The sequence below is a fragment of the Vulpes vulpes genome, chromosome 1 (assembly GCF_048418805.1).
Source record: "Vulpes vulpes isolate BD-2025 chromosome 1, VulVul3, whole genome shotgun sequence".
In the NCBI taxonomy this organism is placed as follows: domain Eukaryota; kingdom Metazoa; phylum Chordata; class Mammalia; order Carnivora; family Canidae; genus Vulpes; species Vulpes vulpes.
Genome location: NC_132780.1, coordinates 133,565,500 through 133,584,675, shown reverse-complemented (window position 1 = coordinate 133,584,675; position 19,176 = coordinate 133,565,500). Strand labels below are relative to the sequence as shown.

The following is a 19,176-nucleotide window of genomic DNA, read 5'->3' as shown; positions in this document are numbered from 1 at the left end:
GTTCCCTTATTTGTTCCTAGACTTGTTCTTTCTGTACTTTTTTTTCCTGGGTTGAAGACAAAAAGGTTCACATTCTGCCAAGCAGCTCCTTGGGGGAGTGGGGTGCAGTTTTCCAGTGTTGAATGGATCATACCCCTCTCCAGAGTCATGGAGAGGCCTTTACTGTGGCTCCAATTTGTTATCCAAAGTGCAGGTCTTCCTGGGCCCCCAAACTCTGTAACCAGGGACAAAAGAGACAAACCTGCTGACCCTCTGGCCTTTCCCTTTTCCACACACCCAAGTGTAAAAAAAAAGAGTCTGTCTGTTGCCTGGGGTTCCAGAAGTGGCATACCTCCTGGCGCGTGTCTTTATCCCAGGCCTACCTCTGGAGGCTCCCATCAGCAGCTTCACCAGTCACACATAAAGCCTGTGTCTGTGCTGGGTATGCCATCACATCCAACGAAGTCCCCCTGCATCACCACGGCCCCACCCTGCCCGGAGAGTTTCAAGAACTGCATTTTGAATACTTATTTTAATTCCCACAATGTTGTCTCCATGCTCTCTGTACATTAAGCTGTGGACTAGAAATGTGACTATTTACATTTTATTAGACTTAGTCAGGAAACAGTTGTCCTGTAGGGCTGTAACTTCGGACTAAGGGGAAGACTGCTTTGGGATTTTCCCCCAACAATGATGTTCCTGATCATACCCTTCACACTCCGTGTTCCCCAGAGTAAACATAGGCTGTTGTCATGACCATCGCTAATTGTCCAGTTACCTCTCCTGAAGGCCTGCCAGCTCAGCGCTGATCCTCCAAAGCAGTCTTCATAGCACAATGTTTTTTATTATTATTATTTTTTAATTTTTATTTATTTATTTATTTATGATAGTCACAGAGAGAGAGAGAGAGAGAGGCAGAGACACAGGCAGAGGGAGAAGCAGGCTCCATGCACCGGGAGCCCGACGTGGGATCCGATCCCGGGTCTCCAGGATCGCGCCCTGGGCCAAAGGCAGGCACCAAACCGCTGCGCCACCCAGGGATCCCATGTTTTTTATTATTAAAGGGAGAGAAAATAATCTTTAGCATATGGTTATTTAGACCTTTGGCTTTCCTGTTTCCATTTAATCAAGTAACCCACAGCCCCTTCCCATCCACAGTTCAGTGGACATTGAGGAGCGTTCTCACTGTTGTGTGCAGGAAGCAAGCCTGCGTGCATCTCTTGCTCCAAGGGGTTGTTCCATGAAACACTGCTCCATATATTTGAAACCATGTGAAAGTGTGATGTTGGAGGCAACATGATTTAAATCTCTGCCTCATAGTAGTAAGAATGTATTTATACTCTGAAAAGACTGAACTCCATATAAAAAAAAATGCAAAGGGCCCTTGTTACTAGATTTTTAACTAACAGAGCTAAATTGTTAGAAGCAACATAAGGTTGCCAGAAAGACTAGTAACTGTCATTATTCACTCGGTGGGGCGGGTGGCAGCAGGAAAACATCACTAATTATTTTTTTGAATAGAGAGAATTTCACAGTTACCCACTAGAGTTTTGTAATTCCTGTGTAGTAAGTAGCACTAACACAGCCACTGTCTTTTTCCCTAAAGCATCCCAGATTGTTCTCTTGACTCTTGATGCTCCCTTGAAATCCACCTATTCTTAATGAAAGTGAAGTTATCTCTGGATTCCTTTCTCTAATGGTGGAGAGAAACAATACACATGATCCAAAAGAGCAAATGGTCATGAAATCCTTTGCAACATTTCTACATCAGCTTTATCTTCCCTCTTATGTATTACTTGAAATCCCCTAGGTATCTGTCTGCAGGTTGACTGAGTTTGGACACTTTAGTGCATACCTGGTTATTTCAAAGTAGAGAGACAACAATGTGACCTGGCATTTAAAAAATTCTATATGAATATGCAGCCATGACTTGACTATGTAGTGGTCCCATTGTAGAGTTTGAAACACTGAGTCTTGAGAGAAACAACTTGCTGATGTTGTAATGGCAGTTGGGGCGGGGGGGACACTGGGTTTTATTATTTGTCCTCTCCTCAAAGCTCCAAAGGTGCACTCTTTAACAGCACATGACAGCTTATGTTCCTTACTGTATTTTTGCCTGCCCCTCCTTCTCAGGCAGCATGGGTCAGACAGCAGCTCAGTCATCACAGAAGGTGAGCTCCAGCCTAGCAGTGAATGGGCAATGGCGCAGAGTTTTAAAAGCCAGTGTGTTCTGAGGTGTGTGTATCCTAGAAGCAGCCTCTCTGTTCTTACAGGCATCAACTGATGCATTTTCCTTCTCTGTTCATCTGTTTTTACAAATTTACATAACAGGCCAAAGAATCCTGGGAGATGGACACCAAAGAAAAATTGGAGCAAGCTGCCATTGTCAAAGAGAAGGGAACTGTGTACTTCAAGGTATGTGAGTCCTTGTACCACTTTTTCCATCTCAATAATTTATTCAAGTGTCAGTGAATTGTGCTAATATTCCATACTCTGAATTCCATCAGCACCCTTTTGGATAAAAATAAGCCTGAATTTTTGCAAGTCTGTCATTTTCAGTATTCATTATAAATGGTGAGAAAGAATGGATTAACGTGACAAAAAGAATACAGATACCTCTTGTACACGTTCTGCTGTAGATTGTAACCCTCCATAAAAGCAGGCCAGGTCTTGCTGGCCTACCCACCACTATATCACCCAGGGCCTAAGGTTACTTGCTTGGTCCGTAGTTGGCACTCAAGTGTTTGTGGAATGAAACAAAGAATGTACAGAATAATTGTTAGTAAGTGAGAATTAGTGGAGGTAAGTTTCACATCATTTTCCTCTCCACTGTCTTGGTGAAACCACTAAGGCATATGACAAAAGGAAGGAGAACTTGCACAGATCCCAGAAGAAACCGACAGGAGGAGAATGTTCATTTTCTCTAGTGGCCAAGATAATCCCTGCCATACTTGGTTTTGTGAGGAATCTTGAGAAACTCCTGAATGATACTTGTTATTGATTGCTTCTCGAAAGCCCTTTCTTGTTACCTCTCAGAATGTGATACTTCCTCACTTAGATCTTAACCCCCCAGGTATAAAAGAAAACAGCACTTTATTCAGCTCTAATCAGAATGCTCTGTCCATTTCTTCTCCACACCCAACCAAGTACCTTCTCCAAATCCAACAGAAAGGGCTTGGCTTAGAGAAGAGAGAGAAAGAACAAAAAAAAGAAAGAACGAAGTTTTGTCAGGGTTTCTTTTTTTTTTTTTTTTTTCTTGCCACTGCAGCCCATGAACAAAATTGGATGATATTTTCAGCAGTCTAAAGCAGTGATGCCTAAATGTCCTTCAGCAAGTCTTTATGGAGTGTCTGCTCTGAGACTGGCTATTGTACTGACAACCTTTTCTGGAAGGAGGGGAAGCAGTGTTAACCCCCATGAAACAACTAGAGAATTATGTAAGACTATATAATCAAGACAGAATTCAGACAGCCAGGGGCCAACATGTGTGGTTATTGTTTTTCAGACTGTGAGAACAGACCTATTAGTAAAGATAGATTTTGTTTCATTAAGTTTGTTCAGTTGTGTGTGAGTAGGTACGGGATCATAATTGAAAACATGTTTCTTGCTGTGGGTTGTAGCTAAACAAATTTGAAATGTATTGGTATAGATAATATATAATTATTTACATCTCTTTATAGCTATTATACTATACTTTATAGCTATACTGAAGTAATGTGTGAATCACCAGAAAGCTTTGGGGAATGGTGGCATGAGCCAAATTGGGAGAACTGGGCTTTATGGCACCAAGTGATTTAAAGCCATTTAAGGTCCAAAGAGGTTACTTTTGTGTGTGAAAGGTGATGGAGTTAGGGGCACCTGGGTGGCTCAGTTGGTTGGGCATCCGACTCTTGATTTCAGCTCAGGTCTCATAGGCTCGAGTCCCAAGTCAGGCTCCACACTCAGTGGAGTCTGCGTCTCCTTCTCCTTCTGCTCCTCTCCCTGTTCGAGTGCATGCTCTCTCTCTCTTTCAAATAAAGAAATAAGGATAGCCCAGGTGGCTCAGCGGTTTAGCGCTGTCTTCCGCCCAGGGTGTGATCCTGGAGTCCTGGGATCGAGTCCCACATCGGGCTTCCTGTGTGGAGCCTGCTTCTCCCTTTGCCTGTGTCTCTGCCTCTCTCTGTGTGTCTCTCATGAATAAATAAATAAAAATCTTTAATAAATAAATAAAATCTTTTTAAAAAACGTGATGGATTAGAGAAGTTTCTTGCTAAAGTTCTGTGATTTTCAAAAGTCTTGAGAGCAATTTTGATCTTTTTAAATTTGGATTGAAATATATTAGATATTTCTAAGTTATTTAAGTAAGATTCCACATGAGTTATTTGTAGACTCAAATACATACCACACTAGAATAAAATACTTTTTGCAAAATCCCTTAGGACTATAGGTTGTGAGTGGTGTTTCCTAGAGTCTATAAAATCCTTACTGTATTTTTTTGTATTTCCCAAACTTATAAATAGAATATTAATAGTTTGGGGATTGGGGAGTTGGGGTTTTTGGCATTTGACTAGAATTCTATCAACTCTGTGTAGTAAAACAGCTCAGCTATTCAGAAGTTCTAATTGGTTGCTGATGACTCAGAACTTTAGGGAACATTATTGGTAATGAAGTAATGTGGCAAAGCCACGTGTCGTATAGCTGTGTCCCGGACACATACAGTGAGATGGCCAGGATTAGTGATCAGCAGCAGAAAGCAATGCTTCAGTGTCCTTACAGTTACTTAACTTTGTTGCTTCTAAGCATCACAATTGCAGTAGTGATTTTTGTATTTCATAATATTACGAACTCTCTTAAAATTACTGATCTTTGGATGAAATCTGGATCAGCAGTCACACATATGGAACATATTATTTTTAACATGCAATTTGATAGACAAAATCTGTCAAAACATTTGTCTTTTGGGGGAAAATTAATGGAAGGTTCAAAACCACTGACCTAAGACTTTTCTCCCAGAATGTCTCTGAACATTTTGTACTATTAGAAACTTCCCTGGAGGTACCTTCATAATTATGGGTAAAAAAAAATCCCAGCAGTGATCCTAGTTTTAGATGTAAGACTTCAAAATGGTCGGTAGATAGTTTCCTATACGCATTCCCTTTTAAAAATTCAGGGCAGGTTTCAATCTGCCACTCTGCCCTCCTGGGCCTCATCTTTCCAGAGTGTTTGACTTGGCACGTTGTGCACATGCACAGAGTCCAGATGTGTGGGTGAGAGCAGGGATGGGGTAAAATAAAAATCTACATTTCATGCCATCTGGTACATTACAGACCCATTTTCATCAATCTGTCGGTTTGGTTTACACATAAATGGGTAAATTTCTCCTGTTAGTAAAGTGTTGAGTTGCACTCAGTTGTAAAATGGGAATAATTTTACTGTTTAGATTGTAAACTCCTCATATCAACCTCTGAACACTAAAGAAAAGAAAGGCAAAAGACTCTTCATTTGTCTCTGAAAATAATTAAACAGATACAACATGCTATTATGCCAGGCCCTGTGCAAGCCAATTAGACATTATTTTTGCCCTCAGAGCTGATAGTGTTCTGCAGGACAAGAGCACTAGCTGTCATACTTGGTTAGTGTTTCTCTTTTCTGACTTGGAGACAGAGTGGTATGAAGTCTGAGGACGCTGCCATGAAATGGGGTTCTTGCGCCCCCTTGTGCTCCTTGGGGAAAAAAGCATTTCTCAAGCAAGCTCGTTAAGGATCCTTGATGGACTGCTGAAACCTTTTCAGAGGAACCAGGCTTTGCCGTGTTTTGACTTTGTTGAACCAAGAAGCCAGTGCTGTAATTTAGAAATATGTCATCCCATAACTCTAGGATTTTAAGCTTAATGAAAAAAAGTCCTAACGAAGTGTCCATTTCATACATTTTAGGATACGATTTCTCAACCTTGGCACTATTGACATTTGAGGCTATATAATTCTGTTTTGGTGAGAGGCTGTCCTGGGCACTATGGGATATGTGATAGCTCCATCCCTGGGTCTACCCACTAGATGCCAGTAGCAGGCACACTCCTTGCAGTTGTGACCATGAAAAAATGTCTCTAAACATTGTCAGGTGCCCCCCAGGGAGCAGAATCACCCCCAGCTGAAAACTTTTGTTTAGTACATTAGAAGCAGAAATACCATGAAACAAGATTTTTGTTCATTGGAAGTTGAACTCTAAATAAAAGTATGATATACATGAAAGAGCTTTCAAGAAATTAAAATGCTATATAATCGTAAAGAAACTTGGGGCACCTGGGTGGCTCAGTTGGTGAAGCATCTGCCTTCAGCTCAGGTCGTGATTGCAAGGTCCTGGTATCGAGCCCCACATGGGGCTCCAGCTCAGCAGGGAATCTGTTTCCCCTTCCCCTCCGCCCACTTGTATGCATGCTGTCTCTCAAGTAAATGAACAAAATCATTTTTTAAAAGATTTTATTTATTCATGAGAGACAGAGAGAGACAGAGAGAGACAGAGAGGCAGAGACACAGACAGAAGGAGAAGCAGGCTCCATACAGGGAGCCTGACATGGGACTCAATCCCTTGTCTCCAGGATCACGCCCTGGGCTGAAGGCGGCGCTAAACCGCTGAGCCACTTGGGCTGCCCTAAATAAAATCTTTAAAGAAAAAACGTGAAGGAACTTACTATGAAGCCTATTACTTAGTTTTTTGGTTTTGATTTTTTGGTTTGTTTTGTTTGCTTGTTTTTTTGAAACCATAGCTCCCTGCTATTCTGACTGTTTAGAACCTACCATTATTATTTTTTTATTCATTTGAGAGAGAGCATGAGAGAAAGAATGAGAGAGTACTAGCAAGGAGAGGAACAGAGAGAGAAGCAGGCTCCCCGCTGAGCAGGGAGCCCGGCTCAGGTGTCAATCTCAGGACCCTGGGATCATGACCTGAGCCAAAGGCAGACACTTAACTGACTGAGCCACCCAAATGCCCCAAAACCTACCATTATTATAAGACATGGGTCACTGTCTTCTCCAGCTTTTTTCTTTCCCTATAATAATACATAGGAGATAATCAGAAAAAGTAGTAGGTACATTTGAGAAGGAGAAAGAAGGAACTAAGGCAGAATAGTCCTTCTTACCTAATCTAAACGAAACAATACCTTTCATGTCTACCCACTTCTCCATTTTTGCTCCCAATAATGTTTTAATTCCATAGGGCAGCCCGGGTGGCTCAGCGGTTTAGCACCACCTTCGGCCCAGGGCATGATCCTGGGGACCCGGGATTGAGTCCCGTGTTGGGCTCCCTGCATGGAGCCTGCTTCTCCCTCTGCCTGTATCTCTGCCTCTCTCTCTCTCTCCTTCTGTCTCTCATGAATAAATGAATAAAATCTTTTTTAAAAATTCCATAGTTATATCTTTGATCTTAATCTTCCTTCAGCAAACCTTCAGTAAGGGCCTCTTTGTGCTAAAGTATCTTTGGATATTCCAAAGGGCTAAGACGTGATTCTGTCCTCAAATTGCTCACCATCCCAAGAGAAAAGACAGGGACAGAAAAAATGACAACTCGTTAAAAAAAAAAAAAAAGAAAAGAAAAGAAAAAAGAAATGACAACTCGTGAGGACTTTCTTTTTTGTAGTGTCCCAAAAAGGAGTAGTGGGCCTCGGGCTCTGACAAAAAATAAAAGTGTTGTCTTCATTTCCTTGGGCTGCCATAATAAAATCTCATAGACTGGGTGATATAAACAACAGGAGTTTATTTCTCACAGTTGTGAAGACTGGAAGTCTTAAGATCAAGGTGCCAGCAGGGTTGATGTCTTGTAAGAGTGCTCTTCTTGGGTTCCAGATGGCTGCCTTCTTGCTATGTCCCCAAATGAACTGTCCTCGGTGCTTGCAGCAAGGGAGAGAGAGAGGAAGCAAGTTCTCTTGTGTCTCTTACAAGGGGATTAAGTCCATCATGAGGGCCCCACTCTCAGGATCCCATTTGAACCTAATTATTTCCCAAAGGCCCTATCTCCAAATATCATCACGGAGATAGGCCTTCACCATATGAATTGAGGGCACAGGGGATAACACAGTTCAGTAAGTCTTCTCTAAACAAGTCACATGTGAAGCGGGATGTTCAGTGGGGGATGTAACTTTCCTTTGATTCAGACTTAAGCCTTCCACTTGGAACTGGTCTGCCCATCCTCATCACCAAAAATCAGCATCAGGGCTGCTTCTACAAGTGGAGCCATTTCTTCTGTGAACCACTTGAAGTCTTTTAGAACAGGAACATTCTTGTAGATCTGCTCTGGGTTTTTCTCTTGTCATTGGGTGACCTTTGGGGTGCATGTGTGAAGAGACAGTTCTACATTGAGGTGTATACACTGCTTTGACTACAGTAAATCCTCCTGACATCATCTTAACACTACATGGCTCAGACATTGGATCTAATACCTTTGAGGATCTGGCTCCAATTATGCCATATGCTAGGTAGGATGTGTCATCTGTTCTCAGTCTTCTAATCAACTCCTTCAGAGGAGATTCCTCACCTGTACTTTTTTGTGTATTTACCAGCTGTCACTTCTTTCATCTTAAAATGGCAATAAACACATTGTCTCAGCCCCATAATTTCTTGGAGCATATATATAATTAATTCACCTGAATTGACTACACAGTTGCTATTCATAATTGTTAAAATTTTACTAATCAGGTAAGAGCAAAAATATGTTGAGATTTTTCTCATGTAGTTAGCTGACTGACATCTATGTGATTTATGTTGTAGGGTTATTTATGTTGGATACTATTCAACTATATATTTCCCTTGTCTGTAGATGAGAGGTCAGCAAACTACAGCCTGTTGTAGTAAGATTCTATCAGGACCCAGCCACACACATTTACAGGCAACCCTTAAACATGGGTTTGAACTGCACCTGTCCACTTATATACAGACTTTTTTTTGACAGACTCAGTACACTATCATAAATATATTTTCCCTTATGATTTTCGGAATAACATTTTCTTGTTTCAGGCTTGCTTTAAGAATACTGTATATGAGAGACACCTGGGTGGCTCAGTGGTTGAGCGTCTGCCTTTGGCTCAGGGCATGATCTCAGATTCCCGGGTTCGAGTCCCACATCGAGCTCCTTGCATGGAGCCTACTTCTCTCCAGAAGACATAGGCAGAATGCCTATGTCTCTGCCTCTCTCTCTGTGTCCCTCATGAATAAATAAATAAAATCTGATACAAATAACATGTAAAATATGTTGATCAACTATTACCAGTAAGACTTACAGTCAATAGTAGACTGTTAATAGTTAAGTTTTGGGAGAGTCAGGGAAATGCAAATCAAAACCACAATGAGATATCACCTCACACCTATCAGAATGGCTAAACTCAACAACACAAGAAACAACAAGTGTTGGGGAATATATGGAGAAAAAGGAACCCTCTTCCACCATTGGTGGGAATGTAAACTGGTGCAGCCACTGTGAAAAACAGTATGGTGGGTCCTCAAAAAGTTAAATATAAAAAAAAAAAAGTTAAATATAGAATTGCCCTAGGATCCAGTAATCATGCTAATGAGTATTTACCCCCACCAAAATACAAAAACACTAATTCAAAGGGATACAGGCACCCCTATGTTTATAGCCGCATTATTTACAATAGCCAAGATGTGGAACCAGCCCAAGTGTCCATCAATACGTTAATGGATAAAGAAGATATATAATGGAATAACAGCCATAAAAAAGAATGAAATCTTGCCATTTGCAATGACATGGATGGAGCTAGAGCATATAATTCCAAGTGAGATAAGTCAGTCAGAGAAAGATAAATACCATATGATTTCACTCATATGTGGAATTTAAGAAACAAAACAAATGAGCAAAGGGGTGGGGAAAGAGACCAAGAAACAGGCTCTTAACTATAGAGAACAAACTGATGGTTACCAGAGGGGAGGGGGCTGGGGGGAATGGGTAAAATAGGTGAGGGGGATTAAAGAATGTACTTGTCATGATGAAAAAATGAATATATAAAATAATAAAAGTAAATCATTTTTGAAATAAGTTGTACACAGATTTTCGACTGCCTGGGGAGTCCCAACCCCAACCTGTGTTGTTCAGGGATCAAGCACATTTGTATACTGTCTATAGCTGCTTTTGCACTACTGTTGACCCAGTTGCAACAGAGATTGTTTGGCCTGCAAAGCCTAAAATATTTATGATCTGCCCCTTTACAGAAAAGGTTTGGCAACTCCTGGTTTAGGTAACTTAAGATTTGCTGTGTTTACAGCTGGCACTTGCCAGAATGCAGTCTCTACTATGGAGTGCTGATCGACAGGAGATGAGGGAAAAGTAACTTCCCCTTCAAGTAAATTAGTGATAGAGTTTAAAACTACTCACCCGGCAGCCCTGGGGGGCTCAGCGGTTTAGCGCCACCTTCAGCCCAGGGCGTGATCCTGGAGACCCCGGAACAAGTCCCACATCGGGCTCCCTGCATGGAGCCTGCTTCTCCCTCTGCCTGTGTCTCTGCCTCTCTCTCTCTCTCTCTCTCTCTCTCGTGTCTCTCATGAATAAATAAATAAAATCTTAAAAAAAAAAAAAAAACTACTCACCAACCTTTTGAAAGTCTGATAAATACTTGTACCAAAGAGTGTAACCCAAAGGCTTGATGCCCTCCTGCTGGAAGAACTGTCCCCTCTGAAAAAGATGAGATGGTACATGCTGGAGAACAGCATTCTATAATTCACTGTCTCAAACCAGCTCAGAAAGCACTGGCACTGCAAGGAGAATGGAGAAAGGGGCCAGGATAGCTATCTCTCAAGAGCAAAAAGAAATGATCAAATACCATGGTCAGTAGGAGAGGTTGTTTAACTTTGATGATTTGGTTTTTTTAGGGAGGCCTGAGCTAACATTTCTCTTGTACCCCCGACCCCCAGAGCCTGTACAACAAATTCTCACTAGCTTTTTTTTTTTTCTACCAGGGAGGCAAGTACCTGCAGGCAGTGATTCAATATGGGAAGATCGTATCGTGGTTAGAGATGGAATATGGCTTATCGGAAAAGGAGTCAAAAGCTTCTGAGTCATTTCTGCTTGCCGCCTTCCTGAACCTGGCCATGTGCTACCTGAAGCTCAGAGAATACACCAAAGCTATTGAGTGCTGTGACAAGGTAGAGTGTCTGTGTGTGGACTGGACTTGAGATGTTCCAGATCTTTTTCTCCATCTTCATATTTGGTCATCTTTTGCTCCTTTGTAGCCAAGGGGTTGGAGGGCTTTTCATTTTGTTTTGTTATGTTCATTTGTTTGCTTGGAGTTGTTTCTTTTTTTTTTTTCTTTTTTTTTTTTAAGATTTTATTTATTTATTCATGAGAGACACACAGCTACAGAGAGAGGCGGAGGCACAGGCAGAGGGAGAAGCAGGCTCCACACAGGGAGCCCGACGCGGGACTTGATCCCGGGTCTCCAGGATCAGGCCCTGAGCCGAAGGCAGCGCCAAACCGCTGAGCCACCCGGGCTGCCCTTGGAATTGTTTCTCATTATGAATTGGGAAATTCAGAAAGATTGAGATTACAGTCAAACTTTTTTTTTAAGATTTTTTTCCTTTAGAGAGAGAGTGTGTGTGCATGCATATGAGGATGGGGGCAGAGGGAAAGAGAATCCCAAGCAGATACCCCACCGAGTAAGGATCCTGATGCAGGGCTTGATCCCACAACCCTGAGATCCTGACCTGAGCTGAGATCAAGAGTCAGACACTTAACCAACTGAACCACCCAGGTGTCCCACAGTCAGGCTTTCCTGATGCATAGACTATAGTAATACACTATGAATAAGTTTTAATAAAATTGGGGCACTGGGTGGCTCAGTCAATTAAGTATCCAACTCGTGATCTCAACTCAGGTCTTGATCTCAGGGTTGTGAGCCTCATGTCAGGCTCCATGCTGGGCATGAAGCATACTTTAAAAAAAATTTTTTTTTTGTTATTAAAATTATTTTCGGGATCCCTGGGTGGCGCAGCGGTTTGGCGCCTGCCTTTGGCCCAGGGCGCGATCCTGGAGACCCGGGATCGAATCCCACATCGGGCTCCCAGTGCATGGAGCCTGCTTCTCCCTCTGCCTGTGTCTCTGCCTCTCTCTCTCTCTGTGTGACTATCATAAATAAATAAAATAAAAAAAAAATTAAAAAAAAAAATAAAATAAAAAAATAAAATAAAATTATTTTCATCCATGACTTTACTTAAATCTATGGCCTTTGGTATCAAATTGAACATCAACTCCTCAGGTTCAATGTAATAACAGATTTAACCTAAGCCTTTCAAGGCTTAAGCATGATAGACTTGCAACTACTTACATAGAAGATATATACAGGCCACTTCTGTATATTTCTGGGATTGTTTCTGCAGACCATATTTATAGGAGTGAAAATATGGAGTCAAAAAATAGGATTACTGAATATTATCCATAGTTTTTGTTTTTTATTTATTTATTCCTGAGAGACAGAGGCAGAGACATAGGCAGAGGGAGAAGCAGGCTCCTTGTAGGGGAGCCTGATGTGGAACTTGATCCTGGAACTCTGGGATCATGCCCTGAGCCAAAGGCAGACGCTCAACCTCTGAGCCACCCAGACATCCCTTAATCTTAGTTCTTTTTTTTTTCTCAATATTGTCTGCAACAGAAAACTCTTATTTTCATTTTTATTTCTTGGTTACTGATGAAATCATATAGTTTTTCATTACCAGCCATTTTGCATTTCTTCTGTGAATTGCCTGCTCACATCCTTCAACTAGATTGATTTATATTGAGGCAGTCTGTACCTTATTACTATTAATCCTTTGTCTGGCAGTGGGGATCTTGTTCTCCTCACTTGTAAGGAAAATTTTAGTATTTACTTCATTGAATCTGTCTTTTCCTTTCTTTTTTTTTTTAATTTTTATTTATTTATGATAGTCACACAGAGAGAGAGAGAGGCAGAGACATAGGCAGAGGGAGAAGCAGGCTCCATGTACCGGGAGCCCGACGTGGGATTCGAGCCCGGGTCTCCAGGATCGCGCCTTGGGCCAAAGGCAGGCACCAAACCGCTGCGCCACCCAGGGATCCCCTGTCTTTTCCTTTCTAATTAGAAAGGTCTCCCCCACTCTAAGATAATAGAAATAATTCTGTTTAGTACTTGCAAAAACTACTCCAACTAGGTGTACTTTTTTAAAAAACTAATTAAAAATAACCCTATTGTATTTTGATGGGACAGATTGCATGCGTGTAAGTATGCTTGGTCTAGAATTTTTTGTGTTTTGATATGAGGTAAAAATTTCTCTTATTTTCCATGTTCATTTATTACAATGTAGGCCCCATTTATTACGAAGTTAATCCTTTTCCTACTGATCGACATTCCCGCTTTTGTCCCTGTTAAATCTTATTATATATACACACAAACCTGTTTCTGAATGCTTTGTTCTGTTCCATAACCTCTTTGCCCAGAGACAAGCAATCCATCTTTTAATTTCAGTTTTTTTCATAGTGTGGTTTAATTTCAGTGGTTCCATAGTATGTTTTTTTTCTGTGGTCGGTCAAGCCTCCCCTCATTATTTTTGTTTTTCCAAAATTTTCTCAGCCATTCTTGGGCATTTGTTTTTTCCATTGAATTTTAAAATGAACTTCTCTATAGGCTCCTCCCCAGTCCCCTTGGAATCTTAATGGAAATTGCATTAAATACAGAAGTTAATTTGGATATAGTTGGTTCTACTTTGATTAGTATTTAATTACCTTGAATCTTGTCACTTCAGTAAACTTTTTCCAGTCCCCTTGGCCAGAAAATTTTGGTAAGTTATTTAAATACTGAATTTCTTTGAAAGGTCCACAAACATGTCCACATGTAACAAAAGTTACATTCATGCTTTCTAAAATGTAGACCATCTGTCCCTAGGCGCTTGGACTAGACAGTGCCAACGAAAAGGGCTTGTACAGGAGGGGTGAAGCCCAGCTGCTTTTGAACGAGTTTGAGTCGGCCAAGGGCGACTTTGAGAAAGTCCTGGAAGTGAATCCCCAGAATAAGGCTGCACGACTGCAGATCTCCATGTGCCAGAAAAAGGCTAAGGAGCACAACGAGCGGGACCGCAGGATATACGCCAACATGTTTAAGAAGTTTGCAGAGCAGGATGCAAAGGTATGTGCAGAACTGCCTTTCCCTTCAGGTACATCAAAAACTGATCTTGCCCCTTTGGTTTTTGTTACAACAAGATTAAGCATAGGGCACAGGGTCAGATAGACAACCTAAGAGGCACAAGAATGGGGAAGACGATTTATGATCTGATCTGAGGCTGGTTTGGATCCAGAAGAAGAATGGGCTGTTCTACTCACCAGACGTGTAGAGTTATGAGGCACTGCATGTCTGTGAAAGGGATGAGAAAAATAAGTTCCCTAGAGACTAGGAAAACTTGCTAGTTTTTAAAAATCAAACACATCAAGTATTTTTTTAGATACTTTTCAGATATTTGTTGAGACTTCCTGTCGCGCGCACTGGGGGCGACAATCGTCCAGGGATGAGGGTAAGGGAATGAGGAAAAGAAAAGAGACATAAACAGAGTGGGAGCAGGAGGGACATATGGCTGGATTCAGCCACAATGCCAACTTTATTTGTATTATTCACTCTTTTATAAAGCAGGGTTGTATAACAAGCAGGATGTCTTAAGCTTAGTTTTCCAAACATGTCTTTTCACAATAGATAGCAAAGGTATGCACCCTTGAATAGATAGCAATAGTATGTGTCCTTGAGCCACAAGCCTTCAACAACAAGGGTGACACAGGTGGGCCGTGGTTGGAAGAGTCAACAGAGAGCCATTGCTCGATCCATTAACCCCTTCCTGGCACGCGGCTCCCAACAACTTCCATTTTCCCAGGCAGTGGGCCATGATAGGGAAGGCCCACCATCAATGCCCTTTTACTTCATCACCTCCCCTACAGCAAGGTTGTGTTCAGGTCCTGAGTTCATCCTCCACTCCCCAGTCCTCTTGTCACAACACCCCCTGTGGCAAGCTAGTCCTTCCCACCGAAGAAAAGTGAAAGCTGTCCACTATGCACTGTTGTCAGCAATGCTCTGACTTACCCAACCAGGCAGCCCCAGGAAAGCCACTGTAATGCTCTCCTGTTTGAGACCTGATAAGCAGTCAGGAGGAGCCAGGAATTATCTGAATGTTTCAGGTTTTTCTCTAACCCTCTTGATATCTTATTTCTTCCTCAGGAAGAGGCCAGTAAAGCCATGGGCAAGAAGACTTTAGAAGGGGTCACCAATGAAAAAGAAGCAGAAAGTCAAGCAACAGAAGAAAAAGCCGGAGGCCATGTATGACACCACGCAAAGGAGGGAAGAGCCCTAATGAACTCGGCCCCTTCCTCCATGGGCTGTCACCCAACTCAGGACTCAACAGTGTTTCATGTAAAGTTTGTTATAGTCTGTGCGAATCTGGAAGCAAATGGCAAAACCAGTAGCTTCCCAGAAAACAGCCACCCTGCTGCTGCCCAGCGTGCTCCTTGAGAGGGTGGCATGGGACCACTCCCGGTGGAACGAAGCAGAAGTGACTATTGATGTGGTGAGATCGAACCACCAGCTAAGTCCAGCTCATTTCAGTTTGTGTCAACTTTCAATATCTAATTCAGGGTCCCTTGAGATAATCCTAACAATTTGGGCTGTCTGTTAGGTTTTACATCTGATTGAACTTTTAATAGCACTGCAGAAACCTAAAAATAAATGCTTAATGATTTTCTCCTTTCCTGCAGTTGGGTGGGAGAGAGGAGGAGGTCTTGGTTTTTAAATGACTGAAGTGCTAGCATTCGTAACCAACACAACCCATAGGGAGAGGGGTCTGGAATCCCCTCAGGTTCTCCACAGTGCCAGACTCTGAAGCCAGAACCTCAGAGGCCACTTGCTTGCTGACTTTAGTCAAACTTCCTCACTAAGCTAGTCTGCTTGGGAGAGTGGGGCTCTCTGGCACCCAGCCTGGCCCTGGAGGAGGGAATCTGTCATTCCCAAAACATTCTTCAGCAATGATAATGAGCAGAGGGAGTTTCTAGATTAGCTTTCCCTGCTTTCCTTGAAGTTCTGAGATGCTGAAATGTGAAAAGAGTAATCAGAATTGTGCATTTTCCCCTCCTCTGTCTCTTGTAGGAAGTAATGTGGAGTACCGTTCTGCCTGCTAGCATTGCTGCCATTCAGTTTCTGATTTCCATTCTAAACCTTGCTATTAAGAACTTAAGACTTGTTCTTAGAATATCTCTGACCTGGAGTGGATTTATTTACATATCCACTTAGGATTCATGCAGCTTTTTTTTTTTTTTTTGTCTTTTTTAAATTACTGGCTCATAAACATGTATACTGGTTTATGGAACTGTATTTACACTCCTCTATCATGCAAAAAATTTTTGACTTTTTACTACAAAGTAGCTTGATTTTTAAAAACAAAATCTGCAGAGTTGGAAAAATAAGTAGTTGCTCTTGTACATGAAGGGTTTTCCTCGCAGGTTTGGCACGCAGCAACTTTCTTATGGCTTCTTTGTTCTGGTGTAAGTCATGAAAAAGAATTGAAAACTGCTTCCTGTGCAGGCACATCTAGCCTAAAAGCTCCAATCCTGGGGCATTGAATCAGGACAAGTCAGAGTACGTACATGTAGTGGAATCTTGGTCCTTACGGGTAAGCAAATTGAACATGGCTTTCTCTCCCCATGGCCTGAGAAGCACTTGTGGGAATGCGTTTGCAATCAAAGGAAACAATAGCTCCAACCTGGAACATCTCACTTTGTAAAATCCTAAAGAACACCGGCAATTACTAGTTTTAACTTTTATGGTGGTTTTAGCAAAACACTTGTTAGGTTAGGACCCACATCAAAACCTAAAAATAAAATAATTTCCATTTATACCATTTTTTTTCCTCCATGGAACAAGTGGAATTAAATTGTGAGTTTCTCCTTTGACAACTAGAATGCTTTTAATTCTCACTTTTGTCTTTATTCATGAGATTTCTTTTAAAAGCCCCAATCTCGCCTAGGAAATATGAAAAGCAGAAGTTGATTTTGCTTTGTTGCTTGACTGTTTAGTATTTGTAGCTCTTTTGACTAGAGCATGACTCCAGTGAGATTTGATCCTAAGGCCAGTTAGCTTTTCGCAGGTAGCAAACAAAAAAACAGGTTCTAAAACTTAGATTATCCTAGCCAATTGTCTCCCAGATGTGTGTTATGGGTCACCAGCGGGGAGTGGGCAAGAGTGTGCACAGAGGGGAGGACAGGGGGTATGCAGGTAGTTCTGAGAAAATGAGGGTGAGGTGCCCATCACCACTCAAGAAGAAGAAACTTCATATGTTCTTGTATCAAATTCAGTAATCTTAATTTGTCTAGAAACCAGTGGATGTCTTTGAACCATCTTTCAGACTGCATTTGGAGTGCTGAGGCAGCATATATGATGAATTGAAAACTTGTTTTTTTAAAAAAGAAAAACATTCAGATGCACTTTTTTGTGTTCCTTAAATAAACAACCAAACATGATTTCCCCTTATTCTTGGGTTTTGCTTAAATAGTCTTCAGAAAACGTTGTTTTGGTTGGAAAACTAGGGTGGGGGCCAAGTTGAAGAACTACAACCTCAGAAAATTGGCTGCAGACACTATTGTCCTCCCTGCTCAGAGGCACAGCTTGAAATCAGCATTGGGCTAAAGGTGGTAGAAAGATGCATCTTTGTTCAGATGAACCAAATCAGAAAAACAAGAAGATTTTTTTTTTTCTCGTCAGCCAGTGAGTATTCCACTATTTTAGCTAATTGTAAGGTAGGTTCAATTTGGGAAATGAAGAGGTTTAATTATGTGCTAATTTGCATAATTAGTAAATATGTAAAACATAAGCATGTGGTGGGTGATCCTCTGGGTTAAGCATGCCCTTTCTCTTTCTTAAGTAGCATATTTCAGCAGATGCTCATGGTTACATACCCAGAAGGGTTAAGGAGATGTCACATACACTGCAAAAGAAAGGTGACTACCTGAGGTAGTGGCGAGCCTGCCTCCAGGAGGACTAGTGACTGGCATCTGCAGACAGGTCAATGTAGGCTCCAGACACTTTGCCATATATTCCCTCTGAATTCCATGCTTCATCTCCAGGTTTGAATTCTAGTCCTACCCCTTTGCTGCTAAATTATTTGGTAATGAAATAATTCCTTTTATTTGCATGTTTTTTCTAAGCAAATAACAATCATACAGGGGGTAGTAAGGATAGCCACAGAGTTTCGCGGTTGTTAATTTGTGACCTGGGTAATTCAGGGCAGCCCGCGTCCATCCCACAGCATGAGGAGTGTCAGTGAAGAGCTTTGTCCATACTTGCTCGGCCTTTTTAGCGGCTCCTTTCTAGCATGGTGCATTAGAATGTATTCTCTGAGACCGGCAACCCTGGGAGATTCACAATGCACTGAATTTGAGCTGTTAAGTCAAAATCCCAAAATTTTGAATTCCCTAACCTAGCTGTATATTATTTCCATCAACTGGCTCCTTACATGTTTGAATAACAATGACTGGCAGAAATGTACATTAAAGGACATTCTTTAACAGCTTGAGGAAGTTTTCAGGGACCCTCACTCAGTGCTTCCTTATTTTTCTCCTACAAGGCTGACGTTTGGTGGGGAGGTAGGGACAGGATACCAAGAAGGCACAATAATTTCATAACTGCTATTTGCATAATTTATCTCTTGATCTATAATTGCATATCATCTACGTGTGTGACCTTAGTAATACATTGCAAAAAATGGACATCGCTGACGTAACTCCCAAGAGGATCTTTATCAGTATCCTGTTGGAGCTAACTGCTACCTACCTATGGATGGGACAATAAGAGTATAGTCCCTGATGCAGAAATTCCCTGAGGATCTTGGAGAATCAAATGGGGGGGTGGGGAGGCGGGTAAGACCCTAAGTGGTGAAGTGGCTGGCCCACAGTTATCCAGGTCAACTGATAGCCTTATATAATTATTCTAGTTTGTGATACAATCTCTTGGCACTAGAATGAGATATTGGTACCTCTTTAAAATCCCCAAGAAGCAGCGCCTAGGTGGCTCAGTTGGTTAGGTGGCTGCCTTCAGCTCAAGTCATGATCCCAGGGTCCTGGGATAGAGCCCCACTTTGGGCTCCCTGCTCAGCAGGGGTCTACTTCTCCCTCTGTGTGCATGTGTGCTCTCTAAGTAAAAAAATAGAAATATTTTTTAAAAAGAAATCCCCAAGCATTTGGTGG

General features: G+C 41.7%; 1 protein-coding gene across 7 annotated transcripts in view; it reads left to right on the top strand.

The window, feature by feature from the left end:
- The window catches only part of FKBP5 (FKBP prolyl isomerase 5), a 107,142-nt gene extending 89,688 nt beyond the window's left edge, over nt 1-17,454 (top strand). For all 7 annotated transcript variants that reach the window (XM_072730833.1, XM_072730827.1, XM_072730846.1 and 4 more), the window contains 4 exons: nt 2,311-2,394; nt 10,917-11,102; nt 13,850-14,089; nt 15,164-17,454. In XM_072730833.1, coding sequence (XP_072586934.1) covers nt 2,311-2,394; nt 10,917-11,102; nt 13,850-14,089; nt 15,164-15,268 — 615 coding nt within the window. In that variant the 3' untranslated portion in view covers nt 15,269-17,454. The remainder of the gene's footprint in view (nt 1-2,310; nt 2,395-10,916; nt 11,103-13,849; nt 14,090-15,163) is intronic.
- The last annotated feature ends 1,722 nt before the right edge of the window (nt 17,455-19,176 follow it).